General features: G+C 37.9%; 1 protein-coding gene across 1 annotated transcript; it reads right to left on the bottom strand.

Moving 5' to 3' along the window:
• Positions 1-2,656: 2,656 nt before the first annotated feature.
• On the bottom strand, positions 2,657-19,775 carry LOC127479681 (interleukin-1 receptor-like 2). The gene is made up of 12 exons (XM_051806950.1): positions 18,938-19,775; positions 18,153-18,341; positions 16,024-16,093; positions 13,396-13,639; positions 12,903-13,089; positions 11,953-12,115; positions 10,206-10,271; positions 9,493-9,613; positions 7,276-7,424; positions 6,779-6,922; positions 5,246-5,407; positions 2,657-4,766 (listed from the first exon to the last, which is right to left on the bottom strand). The coding sequence occupies exons 2-12, from the start codon at positions 18,198-18,200 to the stop codon at positions 4,375-4,377; spliced, it is 1,746 nt and encodes a 581-aa protein (XP_051662910.1). The 5' UTR covers positions 18,201-18,341; positions 18,938-19,775; the 3' UTR covers positions 2,657-4,374.
• Positions 19,776-22,083: the final 2,308 nt, after the last annotated feature.

Genomic DNA, 22,083 nt, shown 5'->3' with positions numbered 1-22,083 from the left:
CAGTCACTGCTGTGCTCAAAAAAAAAAAAAATAGAGCAAGATCAAGTGGGTGGCTGGCTGCAAAAATGAACCAGAAAAATTTACACAACTAAGTCACTTGATCTGGAGCAGCAATTCAAAACCAATCTTTTTGGAACAGAAAATTCACCTTAATGACTTGGGGAGCTTTCTACCTTTCTTCATGGTGAAGTAGTAACTCCTGATAAACACTGTCATGGTTAAGCAAAGCTCTAACTCCAGCTGTAATGTCACAGTGACCTAGGTGCTCTGTCAGAGGAAGTAGCACAGGTTGTACTTTTTAACTGTGCTCCCTGATGCCCAGCAGACATCAGACTCCTTTTTTTCAATCGATTTCAACATGGGAAGCAATCTTAGAGTGGACCAGAGAAACAAATGGTTTGCACTACTTTCTAGCTCACTTTTAGTGACTAATGTTCAGTTTGACTCAACAAATGTATCACATACCAATTAATATTATCCTAACTTAAAAGAGAATAAGCATACATATCAAGTGGTGTGCTTTGCCTTTACTCTTGAGAATAATGTGTAGGGATGAGAGGAGGAAGTCCTGTTGCTCCTGTGTTCATGCGTTGTAGCATCTCTGAATAAACCACGGACTTGGAACTACCCCAGAGTAAAGCTGCTAGCCACTGATTTTACTTAGGTGTATTCCTAAGCTCTACAATGGTAGAGCTTAGTACTTCTAGGATAGATACTTCCTTAGTACTTCTAGGATAAAAAGTCTCTCCTCAGCACAGATTTAATAAACATTAACTATATTCTGCCTGCTTCATCCTAAAGTTAACTGCAGCTATGAAAAGAGTTATATTAGTTGAGCTACCATAGCCTCTGAACAAAAGGCAGAAGGGGCTTCCCCCTTGAGCAGAAGCTCAAAGCACCAAGAAAAGGGGAAAATGTAAAATTGCCTTTGTACTGTTCTACCTTCTTGGATGCAATACAGAGGTAACTTTAAAGGGGAAATAAAAAAAAAAAAACAAAGTCAGGCAGGGCTGTCCTGTCTCGGGCTATTGCATTGACTCTACCAGGTCCTAAGAGCTCATTCTGGGTTTGGGTTCAGAGCATGTTTCTCCCAGTCACATAAGCCTCTATGTATGAACTAATACAGTCACAGATGTTGTGCTGTTTTTGGCTGGATTGGTTTTTCTTCACAGTGGCTAGTGTGGGACTATGTTTTGGATTTGACCTGAGTACAGGATTGATCATATAGAGATGTTTTTGTTAATGCTGAGCAGTGCTTACACAGAGCCAAGGGCTACTCTGCTTTTCAGTGAGGAGATGGGGGTTGCATGAGGAACAGGTACAGGTGACCCAAAGTCACAAAAGTGATATTTCATACTATATGATATCATGCTCAGTATATAAAGTGGGGGGGAGAAAGAAGAAGCAGGGGACATTTGGAGTGATGGTGTTTGTCCTCCCAGGTAACCATTATGCATGATGTGGCCCTGCTTTCCTGAAGATGGCTGAACACCTGCCTGTCTATGGGAATTAATTCCTTGTTTTCCTTTGATTTTGCTTTCCCTATTAAACTGTCTTTATCTCAACCCACGAGTTTTCTAGCTTTTACCTTTCCAATCCCACTGGTGGGGGAGTGAGGAAGTGGCTGTGTGGTGCTTGGCTGGGGTTAAACCATGACAGATGTGTACATTAGAACGTGAAACAGGCCATATTTTGGCACTAGATACCATAGAGGTAAGAACGTGGGATATAGGAAGAAAATCAGGAAAGGAGGGGAAGAAAGTCTCCCAGAAAACACTACTCTCACAGTATGGATGGAAAGATACAGTGGAATTAGAAAATTTGAGACAAGTTAATCACAAGGTAAGGAAGGGATGGGGCAATCTGGAGCACCAAATAAATTTGGACAGAAGCAAGCCAATAGAAGAAATGTGTGGTTATGGTTGAAAAGTAAAAAATTGTGCAGAGAAAGCTTTCAATGTATCTTACACCACATACCATTCAGACTGTGTTTGCTGTCAGTATAAACAACTGTCCTGCTTTCGGACAGGGTTAATTTTTTTCAACAGCTGGGAGGGGGCGTGGCTGAGGGGAAGTGGCCAGGACCTTAATGTTATTGGATACCACCTCACATCATTGCCAGAGCAGGGGAAAGGGACTCTCTCTGGCTTCTGAGAAGGACGTTCCTTCTGGTGGGGAGAAAACATGGTGGGAAGAGCCAATCGGTATTGTCTTGGGCTTTACATGTAAATCATTTATTAATCTTATACCTTTTGTTATTAATATTGTTGCTGATATTGTTTGTTTTCTTATCTCATTGTTGTCTCCAGTAAATTGTTCTTATCTCAACCCACACTCGCTTTCACACAAGAACACTAAAATGTCTACATAATTATACTAAATGTGGTTGTTGGAAAGTATCAGGTAAATAAATTCTCTCATCTGTCTTCAATTAAGAGTCTTTAGGAGTCTCATTTAGTGGGAAAATGCTTATCTTGAATATTGTAGCAAACCTCTGAAAAGAACTATGAAAAAAGCGGGCAGAAATCGTAACAGTACATTCACAGAAAAAATAAAAAATGCCAGCAAAACTCCATGCAAATCAATGTACTTTTCTGTAGTACTGCAAATCCTATTTCAAAGCATATGGAATTAGAAAGTTGAAAAAACTCCAGCACAGTTTCAACATCTTTTCTTTATTACTTTTCCCCTTCAACATGGAGAATAAGAGGGTTCTGGTTTTAAACATAAATGAAAAAAATCTGTGAAGGAAAATGTAATTTTCAAAACTTTCTTGAGCAAGTCTAGGTCTAAACACAATGTAAAAATTTGGCAATAATGATTATCTAAACTATCCAAGTTCCTAAATTTATTTTTTAAATAGAAAACTGATTCAACATCTGCTATAACAACAGTATCTCATCTGATGGATCTATCCTGTTCTCAATTCTCATGGTGACAACTCAGAACAAGTCTCAAGTCAGTCAAGGCTATGGAAAATTATGCAGTTGTGAACCCCACATCAAGGAGAATGAGAAACTGCTCCTAAGGAGTATTTGCTAGACATTCTCAAAGGAAAAGGTACCATGAAATGCTATTGCAAATCTTTCACTCTGAATATCTATTTCCATTCCCGGATCTTGCTTTCTCTCTCCCATGAATACAGCCCAATGAAGAATATATTCTATAGTATACACACTTCTGAGAACCAACTGACAGATGCTATCCTAGCAATAAACATGATGTAAGAACCTAGTTAACTTCAGAAAAGAACAACAACAACAAAACAAGGATAATTCATATTTGCATTCAGATGCTGCTCTTCAAGGCTGGACCATGAAAACTCCTACTGCTTCAGACAACCTTGAAAAGGAAGCAGCATGCCATTTTCTCATGGTGATGCACACAGAACAATGGATTGGCTCCAGAAATACCAAGCTACTTCCAAGCAGTTTGATATAGGTACATGCTTCTAACTTTTCCTTTCACAATTAGACAAGATACCATTTCTTGCCATTACCATCTGGTGATGTTTCAGAACTGGCCATTTTCCACTCTCTCCAGGAAACCCAGCCCAAGCACAGTCCTTTGACAGATTCTCAGTAAATTTCTGTGTGTATAGTTAGAGACACAGAATGAGAACTTCTGGTTTTCCGAGTAGCAGCACATTCTAGAACTTCCAGTTCTCAAAAAATCTGAAATATTTTCAGTTTCCTGACCATTACAAGAGACTAAGTTTTTTTTAAAAAAACCAAACAAACAAACAAAGAGCAGATATCACAGAATTATTCAACAAATGTCTAAAAAGCCATTTGTTGAACACACATGGTACCAACGGTTCAGCTGAAACACATTAAGTGTTGTGAGTTTTAAATGTACCTGCTATGTCATGTATTTCCCCAACTCCTTAAAGAAACAAGGATAAGGCCTTTTGCTCAGAAGGGGACCTCAAGGCTTGCACAGTGCAGGCTTTCCTGCAGTAATGAGGAAGTCAGACAATCATGGAGAAGTAACAAAAACAGAAAGACTAGGAAAATTCTGATGATAGAAACAGATTTTTAATTTATCAACTGAAGTTTCAATTTTTAAAAATGGACCTCATACTGCTTCTTCATATGACATTCATGTGGACTGTGACTATTTAATTGTGTACCACCATCACCATAACATTTACTTCTCGTATCTAATGAAGGCTAACACAACAAATTGGGTCACTGTCAAAAATCCAGAACAGAAATAAAGCTGCACAGAGTTTTTCTTTTAAGGTGTAATTTAAGGAAGGGATGACTATTTCTTACATCTCAAAGAAAACATTTAGTTTGTAATATAAAGACTTTGTGCAAGAAACATCACAATTCAGAATTACCTTCTCAGTATTATTTTAATAGGCGCTTCTTAACTCCCCTTTGCTGCAGAATTGTTCGAAGTTAATGGCAATAAATACACTTCAGAATAAGATACCTTTTTCCTGAATGGCATTTGATAGCGCACTTTTTTCCAGAATCTTGTATTTGCTGAACATGATTTTTCTGAGAAGTCACCTTTCCATTGGATAGCTCCATGTTTTTGCTTAATGTATCTGATTGATTCTGGCATGCTTGTGTAGTCCTGTATTTCATCCATTTCTATAAGAATCACTTGAATCCCCTCACGGATGAGTGCATTATACATAGCTAGCTGTTGTTCAGAGGTGTCTTCTAGCAGGCAGCAACTAGATGTTTCTGATCCCAAAATAATCATCAGTCTTCTGCTTTGCTTAAGGGTTTCATCGGCAACACTGACTACAGCTGTAAGTAATAAAGGAATGATCAAAGTTTCCACAGAAACTTTACAACTGATGTAATATACTTCTTAGTTTTAAAATTACACATATGTGAAGCTCAGAGGACTGGTAGGTTTAAAGGTCTTCACGCTGTCATTCATGATTCATGATCCACTGTATGAAATAGCTGACAAAAAATTAGTTTTCTTCAGCCTCCAGTAGGAGATATCATTCAAAAAACCTCAACAATATTATTAATGCTGTTGAATCCTAATTTGTTCATCAATAAAAAGAAAGTGCAGACCCTCATAACACTGAAACAAAATTTTCAGTAAGGAAAAAAAAAGAAAAAGAAATAAACTGTCTATTGGACAGATTATCCATTAAAAAATAAACAAATACAGCTTTCTTTTCAAAAGATGTAGGTTTTAATTGCATAGATAAACTTCGAACCTGAGAACAATGTCCCAAAAGACAACTTTAACTCTACTAATTAAAGCATACCTTCTCCAGGTAAATCATCTCTTCCAAATATGAAGAGATTATATCCACATTGTTTTTCTAAAACATCTGGGAGTATTCTACGAACAAAGGTCTCCAGACAATAGAAACTTTTGCCTTCACTGCTTTTTGCATACAGGACATATGCATCGTAAGTTTTCCCATCTAAAACAAACACAAACATTTCTATTAAAAAACTGAAACTGAAATGCCTTTATTGCAAAGTTCCATTTTGGTGTGTTTAGAAATAATAATGGGGGGTTGATTTCACTTATCTGACAGAGTAACTTCAAATTACTAAAATGCTCTACAAATCAAAAGAAAGATGATCAGAATCTGACTTCCTTTCCCATCATGGGAAGGGAGGAGACAGAAGGGGAGCTGGATGCCAGTCCTGGGGCCTGCAGGAAGGAGCTCCCAACCCCAGAGATGTCAGGACATTAAAAAATGCCCTCTTACAGGACTTTCTTCACCACGTCTCCTAAAGCAATTTCAACAGCAGTTATCTCCACTTCTGACTAACCATAAGAGAGGATGGGAAAATGACAATTTTTTTTGTAATAATTCTGTGGGGAAAAGGCACATAGAAGAAAAGGTGAGAAGGCAGCTGAAGTCTTGAGAGTTAAAACTGCACAGTAAGCAGGACTGAAGTAAACAAACCAAAATCAGATTTAACTCATCAAGTTGTTTTTTTTTTTTTAAATTAGAACTCCATTTAAGTGTTCCATAAAAACTGAACTTTTGACCAGAAGTTGAAATTACTTTTCTGTGAAAACATTTAGGACAGCCATGAGTAAACATTAACTACATCAATGTATGTAATCCATTCACTTTCAAGCTATGGGGAACTCCAGACAGACTAATTCTGAGCACTAATACAAAAAATACCTATGATGTGCTTATTTCAAATTTTTCATACCTTAGTGTATTTGTCTACAGTACAGCAAACAAAAACATATAAGAAGAATCACAGAATTAGAAGAACACAGAACTAGTAGCAAATTTTCTCTTTGGCATGTAAACATCATAACTTACAGGATTTAGAAGGAAAGTGTGGGTAAAAGGGAGAAATTGCAAAACAAAACAAAACAAAAAAACCCAACGAAATTAATCTCTGAGAAACTAGTCTGATTTTCAAAGTAGATATTTAATGCACATCTTTAAACAGTTAGTTTACAGGATGTAGCTCTGCTGACACCTATTGTTCATCATCAGAGTGACCATATAGCTACATGTAAAGAAACTACAGAAAAGCAAAAAAAAAACATGCTAATTTGGGAATGGCGTATAATTCTTTTTGGCCTATCTCACCTTGACTGTCTCCAATATTACAGCTTTTATTACCTCAAGCATTATATATTTTACCCATATGACTGAAAAAATGCCCCCCAAAAATGTCTTTGTGTGTATCTGAAAATTCCTCATGAAAGGTCCACATATATTCTACAAAATAATCCCATTTTTGCTCAGAAGCAATGGCAAGTGAAAAAAGTCAGTAGGATAATTACACTCACATACCTGGTCACATTCACATACCTTCCTTACTTGTAAGGGCACAGACAGAATTACGGTACCAAAGCACCAAATCAATCTTGAAAGTCTTGTAGATTATTAAAATAATAAATGTTAAAATTAACAAAGAGACAAGCACTCCAGTCAGCCATCTTTGTATGTCAGGAACTGCACAAAAATATAATAATATTGCTTTTTAAATGTTGAATTTGTCCAAACCTGATCTTTCACACAAATGCAATACAAATTTGAATATTATTCATTTATTTTATTCATATTTATTATTCATATTATGATATTAATATTATTCACATTATTTTTCGTTTCTGTTTACCTGGGTTTTTTAAATAATGATAAATACACTACTACGGTGATTCTTTCCCTATGCACAGACACATGCATGTGTACTGCAAACTGTAAAGTACCTGTCTTCTACTGAAATGATACACAAGAATTTGGTATCAAAACACCTTCTGGGGAAGTAAACACAATCACAGGCCTCAAAGATAAATATTTCTTACCTCTGTGCTTTAATATAATATAAGATGCAACCTGCCCAAAGGCATTTGAAGCTTGACAGACAAATGGTTGTTCATAATCTTCACTAGTCACTTCTGAAATTATTAGCTTCACAGAATGCACAGGGCGTCCATCGTTAGAAGTTTCTTCCCTGTCAAAAAGGTGACAAATAGAACCATAAACCACAGCCCTTTCTGGAATGGCTTCATCTCTAATATCCGCAGCACAACAATGATTATTTCCTTCTGCAAACGCCAACCACACTTCACAACAGATGAGCAATTGCATTACGTGAAAGGAACCCGAACAGTCAGACATTCATACTGACATTTAGCATACATGTTGGAAAACATCAAGACACCAAGACATTACCTTATCTGGAGCTGGGTTTCCCCAAAGGAATATAAGCTTTCTATAGTTTAAAGGACAAAAATATACCTTAGAAACCTAAGCAAACCATTGTTATAGACTTCTCTACCCCTGTAAGAGTAGATGGACAGAGAGATTCCACAATGGGATATGACACAGAAAGAGGCCCTGGAACAAGGCATCACCTTGTGGTCAGCAGCTCTGGGACAAGGAGGACATCAAAGGTGGTGACATGCAGCAGACACCACCAATTCACAGTGTGATTCCAGCTACAGGGACTGGAGTCTAAACGGTGCTTCACCTCATGGATCAGAACAGACTTGTAACAGCTGGTTGTGTCAGGTTGCACCATTAAGAGACCCAGATTATCCCCCATACATTGTACAAGGGCATAAAACCACTCACACTAACTTTCAGTTAATTGTGTACTGTGATGTGTGACTGATGTGTGAACTAAACAAACTTTTAATCACCAGCAAAATGTGGGATACCACTACCTTGTTAATCGTAGACCTCAAATGTAAAATTAACTAACAAGTCCACTTTCTTTCCTGAAAACATAATCTAGTTATCATTTAAAATGCAGAAAAAAACATACCATAAAGGGCATATAAAGGACCACATGAATCACTTTCTAAGCAAAATGTTACAGTAATTTGAACACTAACAGGAATGAATAAATCAACATCACTAATGCAAAATACTAATGGTTGCAAAGATGACCATTTAAGCTCTAGGAAGTAAAAAAAATAACATTGCTTTTACAATATCAATTCAGTAACCATGTGCCTCTGCAGTATGACCCAATTTTTTATGGCATTACAATTCTTTATGACAGTATAATATATTACTTTTAGGCAGTGTTTTCTCCTTGTGAGCACTCAAATAATTCAGCCCTTTATTTCTCCCTTTGTTTTATGATGACTACTTTTTTCTCACAGCTATATTCTTACTTTGAAGATATCATTCTCATTCCTTCATCAGTTTCTTCGTCATAGATAGTGCTTGAGAATTTACAAAAATTACCACTTTTTTTATTCACAGAACCACCATGAGATAAAGGCTGATAAAAAACCTGTAATTTTTAATTCCCAACCTCTAATATCTAAGAAAACTTCAGATTGCCTCTTGCTCCAATTTAAGTTGCTTTTCCAGTCAGGTATAATTTCTTCTCTCCTAACTAACTCCATTTAACCTGCTTTTCACCATCACGTTGTCTCTCTCTTGCCCTTCTCATGCTTTGCTTGGTTCAAGTCCTCCCAAAACCCAACTCATCACTGGAAATTTGTCTTCCTTTTCTCACCCATCTAAGCTTCAGTACAAATGCCCCCAATGAAGTCTTCCATTAGTTCTTCATCTGATTTCTCTAACTCAAGGTTCTTAAACCTGGAAATCTCAATTTCTTCTGTAAAGCACAGGTTTGTCCTCTTGTGACCTTTCACAGAGGCAGATATGAAGGGAAAGGAGAACACAGAAAAAAAGAGAGTCTGGAGATAATGTACCTGGACATGCCTGATCCAACCAAAAGAGGTCTCTGCCAGGTCAGAGCTTGCATTACTGTATTACAAGTATGAGACTGTAACAAAACACTTTTTTCCAAGTTTGGAAATTAAGACAGATTTTGTACAATGACCAAAAAAAGCACAATCTCATGTGAAGTCCATGTGCCTCCTATGTTTCGAGTTTTTATTTCAAAGCAGGAAGTGAATTGGGGAAGGAAAGCATTAGAGTTTTTAAAAAGAATGCTATTTAAAGCAAGGGGAAAATGTTGATTAATATTTTAATGCCAAAGGGAGAAAGTTCCACTTTGGTTGCCAACACAGTATTTTCTGGTCTGAAAATATACTTACTCGTAGGGACTTGCAGAAATTCTGCTCATATAAAATACATCAATATACACACCGTTGCCCATCCAAAACACTTCATACCCATCAGCACCTGTTGTATTGCAATCCACTGTAACCTGTGAGCCTATAAAATTGTGTTACAAAATAAAGAGTTAATTTCCATAGCCTAATTAAAGTCTCTACAATTCTCTAATTGTATATCAGTGTGGGAATTGTTCACTGATTCCCACACAGACCAGCTAAGGATGATACCAAACCCTTTCAGAAAAGTTACTCTAACAGAGGGTCTATATAGTCAGTGATCTGCAGATCCAGAAAGAGAATGGTAGGATGGAAAAGGCTGAATCCAGGAAGATGTCTCCCCCTGGGGCATCACTTCGTCTGAAGATTTGAGATGGATCTGTTCTTAGAATCTCTTCCAGAGTCATGAAAAGCAACAGATGTGACAGATAATCACTTGGGTTCCCTACAATTTTCTTGGCATCTGAGAAATTTCCCTAGGACTTTGTAAGCAACACACCTCATTTGTTTCCCTCTCACCCCTCAACATTCCTCCTTTGGGAGATCGACAAAGAGAAATTGAGCTGGTTACTGAACTAGTTTTTTGGGTTATTTTCTAAAAGACAAAAGCAAGAAAACACATAATGGGGCACTCCTTGAGTATAAATTTTCACTATTATACAAATTCATACTTTCTCATAGAGAAAACTACTTACCAAGTTCCACTTCAATAGAGTTGTTTCTTGGGTAAGATATTTCTGGAGGCTTTTTTGGTTGGCTCACTAACCAAAAGAAAAAAAGTGCTTTTCAGAAAACCTTTAGGGCAGTTACAGTCTGTTCTACAGACAAGACTGTCAGCAATTTTATAACAAACATCACTCAGTACTTAAAGTATCATATCTCAGGTAGTCATAACTTTTGACTTGAAGCTAAGCTGTTCTTTACTCTGTCTCTTCCAAAATGTAATGCCTCAAATCTCCACACACTCATGGTGGACTGGCTATTCCATGCCACAGAAATTCTGTAGTATTGCATGCACAGGTGCTGAGAAGAGTATGGGCAAATATCTGCTGCTCTACAGTCTGGATAGTCTGTCACCCAGCATCCCATAGATACAAACTGGAGCCAAGAACTTGTAGACCGCAGTTCATCTATTTTAGACTTCTACTAATCTAAGGGGGAAATTTAATTTTTATACGCCAGTGAAAGGCCTTAAATTTCTTCCCACAGTCTTATCTATAAGGTAGAACAATACCAGTGACCCCTTTTAGATGTTTACAATTAAGACTACATATATGACACTCTCCAAGTGTACAAATTAACAAACATAAATCATAAAGCATCTCATTTGAGTCCCCTAGCAAAGTACACGATTGTCCCAAATATATCCTTCCCTTCCATTCTGAAAACAGGGTCTGCATTATTGTTTGAATTATATTTTAGTATAAACTTGCTCAGCTGGAGTCTTTAAAAACTACTGAGCTACCTTCAGTCACATATGGCAAAGAAGTGATATAATTTTATTTCTACTCAGTCGTAGAAGCCGAAATTCCACTAAGAGAGAAGTTCTAGGACCAGCTTTTAAGACCAGAATGATCATTTCATTTGATCCAACCTTATGTTCCTCAGATTTTGTTTATTCATATCACACAGATATATAAATATGATACATATTCCCACCATATGTTCACACACACGTATATATATACATACGTATGCGTATATACGCACACAGACAAAACAGGCAAGCACAAAAAGAGACCATTCAATGGTAATACAATATATTAGTAAACCTTAAAATGTCTTTCATTAGCTGAAATATAAAACCAGTACTTGTATTGCTTACCTTGGTATAGCACAGTCTTTTCAGTGATCCATTGCCAATCTCGTGATGCTGTGCTAGCAAAGGATTTCATGTTTTACACCTACACCATCTTTTATATTTTTTTGTTGTGCTGGTGACCCCCGACATAAATCGGGGTTTACTGAGCTACACATACAATATCAGAGATGAGAAGTTCTTGTGCTGAGCAGCTTAAAACCAAAAGTAAAAGAGACAAAGGTTTGAAGGAAACAGATAGTACACACAGAGTAAAGACTGCCATTATTTGGGCTGGTTTAGTTCATTGCTCTTGCATTAAGAGAATAATGTAAAAGACAAAGAAGTAAGATGGGCAGGATAGAGGCTACAGCAGAAAATATTGCACCACCAAGCCTTACAGGGCATCTGTTTAGGGACTTTGCCAGCTGGGCTGGGCAGCAGAGCTCTGATATACTGCAACTTTGAACGGGAGAATGAATCTTCAACATGGTATCAACAACAAACAAAGTATAAATACCCTCAGTCAGCATTTATTTCCCTCACATTTAGGTGAAAACCAGTAGCCCTAAGCATGTCTACCCACAGATTAGGTCTTTCTGCTTTAGTCTATGAACACAAACACAGTGAAATTATTTACTTACCTTCTACAATCAGACTGACATCTCGTGAAATGTTATATTGTTTTCCATTGTAGTTACATGTTGTTTCACATGTATAGTTTCCTTGATCATGTACAGTCACATTGAAAATTATAAGATTACTGTTTGAGAAGGCAAATCTTTTCCCTTCCAGCAGCTGGCAGTCCTAAAAATGTATAGAGAACTCTGTTAATTCATATCACTGTATATTTCCATGGTTTGTCTCTCTTTAATACAATCTCAAGTTTCAGTGGACCACAGCATTGGGATGGATGCCTTGCAGAGGCTGAGGAAGGGCAAGGGCAGTGGAATAAAAAGCACTGGCTGCTTCATTTCAGCTGAGATTTTAATTCAAAGATACCCCAGTTCATTTCCTTTGGAAAACAACTTTCAATATTAGAGAAATGAGAAAGTAAAATGCAAGCGTCAGGATTTGTAGAAGTATTCATCCATTAAGAATCACTCAATAATTACACTTAATTTTTTAAGGAACCTAAATACTACTGGTACCATTTGGACTGCATGGGCCTGAGGCAGGAATTCCGCAGAAGGCACTACATTCTTGTAACAGAAAGAGCCTTTAAATGGATGTGAACCACATGAAATATAACAATTTAATAGAACAATACTGAGCACATAATGGATATCTCACACTAAATCTGTTTCCAATAAATTTACGAGTGTGTTTCGCTGGCAGGTAATCAAATGCCCCCTGGTGGATACGTGGGTCAACGGCGCTCCTACATCTATAGCTGAATTTCTACCCCCTTAATAAAAAAACCCGATGCACCTTTAAAGATAAAAAGTCTTAATCCTCTTGTAGTTTTTTTTAAATAATTTTATCTCCCTTTTACAAAAAATCTTTAGTTTTTCCGCTACAATTTTCGAAGATCAGTGATTTTTATTTTAAATAACGGACAGCTATGAGGCAGTAAAAATCACCACATTCTCACCTTATACCAACGAACAGGCTGAATATCCTTCTCATTCCTGAAATAATCCAAGTGTGGACACACAACCTTTGCAGATGATGATGTGAATATCACCTCCTCTACAGCAAATTTTTCATTTAAGCATAAACCATCAATCTTCTCAAAAACCGTTACTTTTGTACACATTTTCTTCCAGCTTGTCAAATTCCTGCAATTAACAGAACATAATTAAATTAACCTATTTGGCACATTTTGCAACTCAAAAATATACAGCATTCTTTTTGGAGAAGAAAGAGAAGACAAGAAGTTTAGAGTTTCTTTAATAGATTTACTTTTGCCTATAAGGAAGGAGAACCCAAAACTAGACTTAATTTCCCCAGTCTAAGTTAGTTTCTGTGAATGCACTATCTCTTATTAGTATTTCTCTTACTCTCAAAATTTGACTTGCTTTCTAAAAGTTACTCACTTTGAAACTCGTTTCTGTAAAAATGTAATTTTTTTTTTTAATTTTCACCTTATGACACATTCATAGTCTCCAGAATCTTCTAATATTGCCGGAAGAAACCAAATTAAATTCTTCTGCTGATGCACTCTAGACAGTTTGTCTCTAGGCACAGCTGTCTGGTTACCAACTTTATACCACGTTAAGTTGTAGCTTCCACTTTTCAAGCTCTTTTCCGGTGAACAGTTAACAGCAAGAGGTTGTCCGTCAGGCACAAGAATTTGCTCCAACATTGCATCATAGGTTTCACATTTCTCTAAAAGAAAGAGATAAATATTAAAGAAAAACTCACTCTACAAGAATATACTGAACTTATTTCCTGATTACATTTATGAATTTAACTGGAGTTTTCACCTCCATTCTCAAGTCAACTACTAAAATACAATTTAAATTCCTTATCTTTACAGTTGAGAGTACTACCCAGTGGTATACAGATACAGTTGTGCCACCGAAATGAAATACTGTTTTTTGAATGCAAAATTTACACTCAGTAGAATGTCTTTGTTTGCAGCAGACTTGCATGTTTAACTTCAGATGCAAACTACTAAAGTACATGTTTTTCCCCAGTCTGTTTCGTGTGCATATACACAAACATGCACATGCACACAAATTTCACATTTAAGGTCTTTATTTTTAACTTCACTTAACTGTAGTCAAAGTAATTCCTCAAAACAGACTATGCTTTTGATAGCCAAATGTCCTAAGAGGACAATGAAGTTACAAGATTGTGTTGCACAAACATTAAGTTTACAACGGAAATTTCAACTCACCCTTCATTTTATGAATTTTAAAGAGGAATTACTGCAATCACCAATGAGCTCATTTTCTTCTGACACAAACAGACTCATACAGGAAAAGAGCAATACCATGAGTTCAGCTTAGGGTTTTTTGGAGTTTCTTTTTGCAATATGACAAAAAGGGGACCAACTCTGGATACCATGGTCCCATTTCTGAGTCTGTATTACATTTACTTAAATTTCCTTGCTTTGTTAGAATATAAGAACTGCCACAAAGTCATGCAGGCATCTGTCTAGCCCAAAATCCTGGCACTGATAACAACCAGTGCCAAATGTGCAAGAGTGGAGAATACAACAAATACAGTAATACTTTGCTTTCAGCCCCTTTCTTTCCTTTATGTTCTGCATTAAAAAACCATTCACCGGCTTTTATAATTTCTCTGGGTATCATGCGTTTCTTGTTATTTCTGAGATGGAATGACCAGAACTGAAGGGTTCAACAGGTACACATTTACCATGGGGTAACAGAGTAGCATAATGAAGCTTTCTGCTTTCTACTCTGCTGCTTTCCAAAAATTCTGCTTTTCTGCTCACCACTGATGACAATTAATGATTCCAAAGAGCATCCAGAGACATCAAAGCAGCATTTTCCCAGGTGGTTATCAATTAACTTTATGCTCACATCACACACATACAGTACACATGCTTCTGCTATAGGTGCATGAGCCTTCCATGCCTCTTCACATCCAACTTGATTTACTTACCGACATTCTATCACTAAAATATTTGATATCCAGACACCCTCTTCATAGTGAACATCAGTTTTAACCATCAAAGGATAATTTTGTGTCATCCACAGTTTGCATCACCTCACCATAAATCTTTTCCGAATTACTTATCCAAACCTTGAATTACTCAGATATCTGTATCAAATGCCCCACAATAACTGTGATGGTTATGAAATGCTGTGGCCACAAGAACTGATAACACTTTTCTGCCACTAAATGCTAATAGTCTGGAATAGTGTCTCTAGCACATGCTAGAGACCATTCAGCTGGAAAGCAGATCTTCAGAGAACATTTGGGTCTTGGTGGACCACAAACTGATCATGAGCCACCAATGCTCCCTCTCATGGTAAAAAAAGGCTAACAGTGTCCTGGGGTGCTTCAGGACCTGCTAGATTTGAACTAACTGGAGAGAGTCCAGAACATAGCCACAAAAGTGATTAAGGGAAAGGAGTATCTCTCACTTGAGGAGAATGAAAGTGCAGGGACTCTTCAGCCTAAAGAAGAGAAGGCTTGAAGAGTGTTAGCCACCAGCATGCTTGTAACAAATGTGGATAGAGCCTTTCCCAAATCTTTGTTTGCGAAGCCTAGCCATGATGAAATGGATCTTATCAATGTGTGTAAATACCTGATGGGAGGGAACGAAGAACAAAGAGACAGACTTTGCCAGTATTGCCCACTGAGAGGACAAGAGGCAATGAGCACAAACTGAAACACAAAACATTCAATCTGAACACAAGAAAAGACTTTTTTATTGTAAGGGTGATCAAACACTGGAACAAGTTGCCTAAAGAGGTCATGGAGTCTCCATTTGCAGAGATATTCAAAATCTAGCTGGACACAGTACTGGGCAACCTGCTCTAGCTGACCTTGGGGTATTGTCAGTGAGGTTGGACTACACGATCTCAAGAGTTCTTTTCCAACCTAAATGATTCTGTGATAAGATACTTCATGAAATAACACATAGGTTTTAGAGGTCTCCACTCTTGGAACTGTTTAAAAGAACTCACTGGTATGCATGTAGATTTTACTTATACAGCCATTTTCACAGAAAGTTTATTACTTGAGTGAAAAAAAATAAGTTTCAGAACAAAACATTCCATAGCCAATAAACTTACTTGCAATAATTAAAGACAGAAATGCTGTTGCAATATTACATGAAAACAGTGGTTTTGCTGTCATGTTTCCCTACAGAAATGGAAAGAAAACTTTCAATTAGTGGCTTCTAATATAAACTTCCGCAATTTAAAATCAAATTTAATACAGTTAATACAGGAATTACACAGTTAATTCAGGACACATGAAATACAGGAATTGTCTTTGACTTGTACTGAGCCTCTTACCTGCTTGTTTTACCTGAGATCTCCTAATTATTACACAAGAAGAAAAAAAGTGACTAAATATTTCCTATTCAGCTTGTTAAGCACTCAAGGTTTTTTACATCTCTAGCACACTCCTTCCCACTTCTTGCTTTCCCAAGCTACAGCGTTAGATTCTCTAACTGTCCCTGAGATGGAATCTGATTTCATATTTCTGAATACCTTTGCCACCCACTTCTGTGCTGCCTCCAGTTATGCTACAGCCTGTCTGAAATGGGGAGGAGAGGACAGAACTTGCATGCAGTCTTCAAAACAGGTGCACTATGGATTTATAAGCTAAAACAATTATTGGGCTTTTTTGGATTTTTCCTAATAATTTCTAACCACTTCTTTGTTCTTTGAGGACTCCTGACTATTGACCTGATATTTCCATGGGCCTATGAAGTAAAATTCCAAGACCTCGTCACTGAGTGCTAAGAATCAGATAAGCCCAGTCAGCTGCCAAGCATGTGATGTTAGGATTTTGGTCATATGTTTTCATTTTAAATTTTCTTTATATTTACCTAAAAAAATTTTCTTATGCTATTTTTACCCAGTCATTCACTATCGTGACATCTTTCTGCCACTCTTTGCAATTTACACATTCATGTTCTAGCCTGAATAGCTTTGTATTGTTGGCAAATTCTGCCACTGCAACAGTTTCCCTCTGCCTGGATCATTAAAAATACAGGCTGAGCAGAAGATGCATTTGGGGCTCCAGTGGTGATCTTCCTTCACTGGAAAATCTAAGCATTTATGTTTTACCTGCTTATTTATACAGTTGAGAATGATTATCAGGACTCTTTAGTAGTCTTCTGATCCATACTGTGATTGGAAAAGGATCTGTTAGTTGCATGCCTGTGTCAAGCTGTTCCTTAACTTGATCTGCCTTACTGCTTTTTTTTCTATTCAGCCTACCACAGCCTACCTCCTCTCACAGCACCGTGAGAGGACAAATGCAACTGTTCAAACTAAAGGACGAGCAGGAGAACCCCATCCTGTTGTGAAGTATCTTTAGCTGATCACCATTTTCTACAGTAGTAAAAGATGACACTTCCAGCTGTTGTGTCTTACTTCACCAAGCTGACTCAGAAGTGTGCCATACATTGAGTCATCCACACTGCTTCTTGCAGTGCCTGCTTGCTTGCTTCTGTCTTTCCTTTCTCTTTCCTCCTCCCTCATTGCAAATTTTCACTCAGATCACCAGGCATGTCTTTTCTTGCCTAGCTGTTAAAAGGAATGAGTCCCACAAGAATGCTGAGCATAGAAATACATGAAACATTAAAATCACTGAAGGCAGGTTATGTATGTTTGTACAAAGCCTACAACTTTCTTCACTAATTGTGACAGACAGTAACTCTAAAAAATCTACAGTTTTTATTTTTGAAAAGATGAAAATATTATAATGGAAACAATTTAAAGATGACCAGGTAATTCCTTTATGACTTCTCTGAAATACTGTTTTTTCATAAATTCTGTTCTATTACAACATTACCTTACTCTAGTGTTGTCTCACATGAGCTCTCTTTTTTCCCTAGCAGTAGATTCAGCAGATGCAGCAGTAGTATTTTGCCACATTCAGAAAGAAAGTTCCAGCATCCTGCTTCTCTATAATTTCTGTGTTCTTTCTAGCTGTTTAAATTTATTACTTGCCCTTTTGTCAACATGGAGGACTTGCAAATATATATAGCCTTGTTTGAAACCATGCACACAAACTGCTTTGAGGAGACTCCTTCTTGTCTCCTACTTTTCACAGTGAGAAACTTCCCTTTCTGTGGAAGGTAGACACAACAGCAAAATTAGGCTCTGGTCTGTCCATGCATTCACATAATTAATGATGAAAATAACAAACGTATGACTGCAGAGTCAAGTGTAAATGTTTTTCCTACCACATTGTGCCATGATAAACAGGTAAATTTTTCCCTTTTTCCAGTCATTTTGTCCACATCTTGAGCTTGCAACCAGCCTGTGGAGTTTGCCCACTCATGACAAAATTCAGCTAGAGTTATCTTTGCCCAAATTTTCTGGAGGGGAAAAAAAATTCCAGGTATCTGGAGCCATGTCCATAAAGTTTCAACCTGAAAGGAAATATTTTTATCAATTTAAGTTAAAAAAACCCAAAACATAGAATAACCAACCAAACAAAAGAAAAGTTTGAAAGAGGTTTTTAATGATACATGCACCTGAATTATAATTACAACATCCACAAGAGCACATAGTAAGGTATAATTCTCATTAAAATCTGTCATTAAATTGGCATAGCCATCTTTTCCTCTGCTCTCTAGTCCTTTCGAAGTTGATCTACTCAATTAAGAAAAAAAAAATCTCCTCAGAACTTCAAAGTACCATCGATTTCACTGATTTTGGCAAACTTGTGGCAGTTTTTCTTTGAATATCTTATTCAAAAGCACGGACATATTAAAACATACAACAGTCCTGTGTTGTATGAGAGAATGTGTATTGAGAGAACTAACAGCAAGCCAGAGTATCACACTATTTCTGCTACATAAGCCCATGAACATTTAAAATTATAAAAAAAAAAACCACTATATATTCATATTACCTTAAACGCTTCTATTAACTGCAAAGTATGCCATTCCTCTTCAAGAGAGAATAATCAAATATCTCACTTTTGATCTAGAGAAAACGATTACAAATATTTCGTTGGACATACCTAGCCGGTGCAGAAGACCTTGGTTAGCCTCCCCCCACACCCCACTCCGGGATGTAGTTACAACACCGCGGATGTCACGGTAGCCGGTTTTCAGTGAAACGCTGGCATCCCTCAGCAGGTACGGCAGGAAACCATTCTTCAATACCCTTCGTTTAAATTTTGACGCATTCCTGGAAACGTTGGAAGGGGCTGTAGCTCCTGGACGGTGCGGGAGCCGCCGATCCCGGCAGGGTGCGGGGCGCCGGTGGGCTCGCAGGACGCCCGCCACAGTCAGGGGCCGAGATCCAGCTGCGGAGAACAGGCTCTTTCACGCTTTCTGTCAGGAAGCGAGCCACGGAAAGCGCTGACCTTTTACAACAGGTTTCACTCCCACGCCTAAACTGTCCCCAGCCCTCAGTTCGCCCAGATGGCACCATCTGGGTCTGAGCCACCTCCCAGCCACAAAAGCGGGTTGTCAGAGCAAAGTAGGAAGAGCGGCGCAGCTCTACGAATCTCCTCCTGGGATTATCCCAGGCTGGCTGACGCCACCCGCCCTGTTACACGGCTGACGGAGACACGCCTCAGCCATCCTCCCCAGCCCTCCGCTGCCGCGCTGGGCTCAGCCTCCGCCCCAGGAAATCCTCCCAGTAAAGATTGCGAGATTTGAGGTGACTGGCTGTTGGTTGGTTGGTTGGTTTGGTTTGGTTTTTTGTTGGTTTGGGGTTTTTGGTGTTTTTTGGGGGGGTAGGACGGACAGCTGCCAACCTCCCTAGTCGAAGACACCGTACTCCTGGAAGACAAAGAGCCCCTCGAGACTATGGAGGCTGTTGGTGGGAGCATCTCAAGGACATCAGCTGATTTATTTGCTTATTCAATAGCCTGTTCTGGCAGCTTGGTCTGAGTTACCCAGACTGCCACCTGTCACTGAGATATTTGGCTCTGAAGCTTGAACTCACAGGTTTAGTCTCATTTAGCCCCTGAGTTATTATCTACAAACTTGAGAGCTACTAAGTAGTCCTGACATTTGATAGAGGTTACTTAACTTGTGGCTGTTCTGGGAACAGTATATTGGCCAGGTTCTGGTGTTTCTTATTCCTCATTTCACTTGCACACCACAGCTAGAGCCAGAGCTTTTCAAAGCACAAGTTCCTCAAACGTAGTTTGTTAAACACAGAATAGGATATGGGCATTTCTAAGCCTGCACTGACACTTAGTTGTTTACTAATTACTGAAATAGATAGTAAGATAAAGTTCATTCTTATGTTCCTCCCAAAATAGGCAGGAATCAGACATTTTAGAATTATCAAGGTAGAAGTTCTCATTATTGTTAAAAATACATAATAAACACATTTGCTAGGCAAATTAAAAGTATTCTGCAAAAACTGTGGAGAATAATCCAGACATGTCCTGCCCCTTCCACCTTGTTTTTTTCATTCTACTCCTGGTACCTCTTTTCATTCCACATTCTGGTACTACTATATTTGCCAAATGGAAACATGTTCAAACATCCTGCCTACCTTGTGGTGGCCACAGATAAGCAAAGATGAGAGATTACATCCTGTACTGTCCTCCATCAAAGTAGTGCTGGCTGGAGGCACATTGCAACACTTCCAGACACTAAGCTGTTGGTACACAGAGAATTAATTCATTTGTGGTTCAGAAAAGTCAGCAGGATTTATGCAGTCAGCTAGTCTTTCTTCAGTCACCACTTATATCCATATTTCATTTTGGAAATGTTTCTTGTGACCTCCTTGCATTAGGGCAAACAATTTTATGCAAGATTTTTAGTTTCTGTTATTTTGCACCACCATCACACACCTATGAGTTAAATCTGATTATCATAAAGACAAGTGAGATGTTCCATGTGTTCTGCTACATTGTTCTAGAAGCACTGATTTAAAAAAAAATAATAACTTTTGAAGACTTCTTTCTGAGATATACACACTAAAGATTCTGCTGTATGCAGTTGTGGTCAGTTGGGGTTTTTTTGTTTCTTTCTCCAATTTTCATTATGATACTACTAATAGTAAAAAAATGTTTCCAGTAAAAATGTTTCTGGTATGAAAGACTTTGTTAAAACATTACCAAAATGAATAGGTAAAATGAGAACTAGTCAATCATTTAGCTATTCACTGATTGATGTGAATCAGAATTCAGAAAAAAACACGCATAGTAAAGCTGAAGGAACATCAACTGAAATGGCTGGATTTCATGAAACAGCAAAAATACAAAGAACATGGCAGTTATAGGACAAAAATTGCAAGGAAGAGCAGAGAAGTGTCCAAGGAAAATGGACATTGACACTAGTCTACGTGAATATTCAATGTGGTCACCAGGGAGACCTCAAAGTAAACCAGAAAGCTTTTCATCTACACAAACAGTCAGAAGTATTTTGTTTCATAAAGCTCTAAGATAGAATGAGCTGCTGTAGTAAGCACAGGTAGGTGTCTACAGTTCATCAGTGCCATCTTTGAACACAGCTTGCAGCAGAGCAATGATCATGATGTGCCTTATCTTTCTGCAACTGAGGAGATGTTCAAAGAAGACTGCTTCTGTGCAAAGAGACTGAACTTGGGAGTAGCATTTGGTATATGGCATTTTTCCAAAATGCATTTGCTAAATAAGGTATCACTGTAAGTCCTTTTGCCATTGGACTGTGGCATGCACCTGATTTATTTATTTGATAAATGTTATACAGCCAATGAAGGGAGCACATTACCTGTGAAAAATAATTCAATCCTTTTGAGTTATGCTTAGAAAATCAGAGTGAGAGCATTCTCTTAGGTAGGGATAGGATGGAAGTTGCCTGGAATGAATTCAGACCATTGCCTTTCATTACGGCAAACCTCTTTTTTCATACATCATCCAGTAGTTTTGTTCCAGCATTCAAGATTACTTCCCCAATTTACAATATTGACAACTTTCTCTTTTCACATATATTCATCTTGTTTGGGCGTGTGGCTGCATAAGCTATTTTGTTTGGATCAAGAGAGCGTTTGTACCGCAAAACAATCCTGTAGCCTACAAAACAAATTCCTTTCAGATGAGGCAAAACTTGAAGATGAGCTCCAGCTACCTGGGCAATCTATCAACAGCGCCTGACAGTAGTTAGTCTGAAATAAAGTCTCTTGAAACATGCCTTGTGTGGACACCAAGTTCTCCACACC

The sequence above is a fragment of the Manacus candei genome, unplaced genomic scaffold (genome assembly GCF_025592945.1).
Source record: "Manacus candei isolate 608988 ecotype Guabito, Panama unplaced genomic scaffold, ASM2559294v1 h1tg000069l, whole genome shotgun sequence".
Taxonomy (NCBI): Eukaryota; Metazoa; Chordata; class Aves; order Passeriformes; family Pipridae; genus Manacus; species Manacus candei.
This window is presented reverse-complemented; position numbering and strand designations above follow the sequence as displayed.

Excerpts from the sequence above, each read along its gene's own strand:
- LOC127479681 (XM_051806950.1), bottom strand. The coding sequence starts at position 18,200 with ATGACTGGAAAAAGGGAAAAATTTACCTGTTTATCATGGCACAATGTG. Across the intron at positions 13,090-13,395 it reads GACTATGAATGTGTCATAAG|GAATTTGACAAGCTGGAAGA; the intron begins GTGAAAATTAAA and ends TGTTAATTGCAG. Across the intron at positions 10,272-11,952 it reads TGTCAGTCTGATTGTAGAAG|TGAGCCAACCAAAAAAGCCT; the intron begins GTAAGTAAATAA and ends TCTTTTGGTTAG.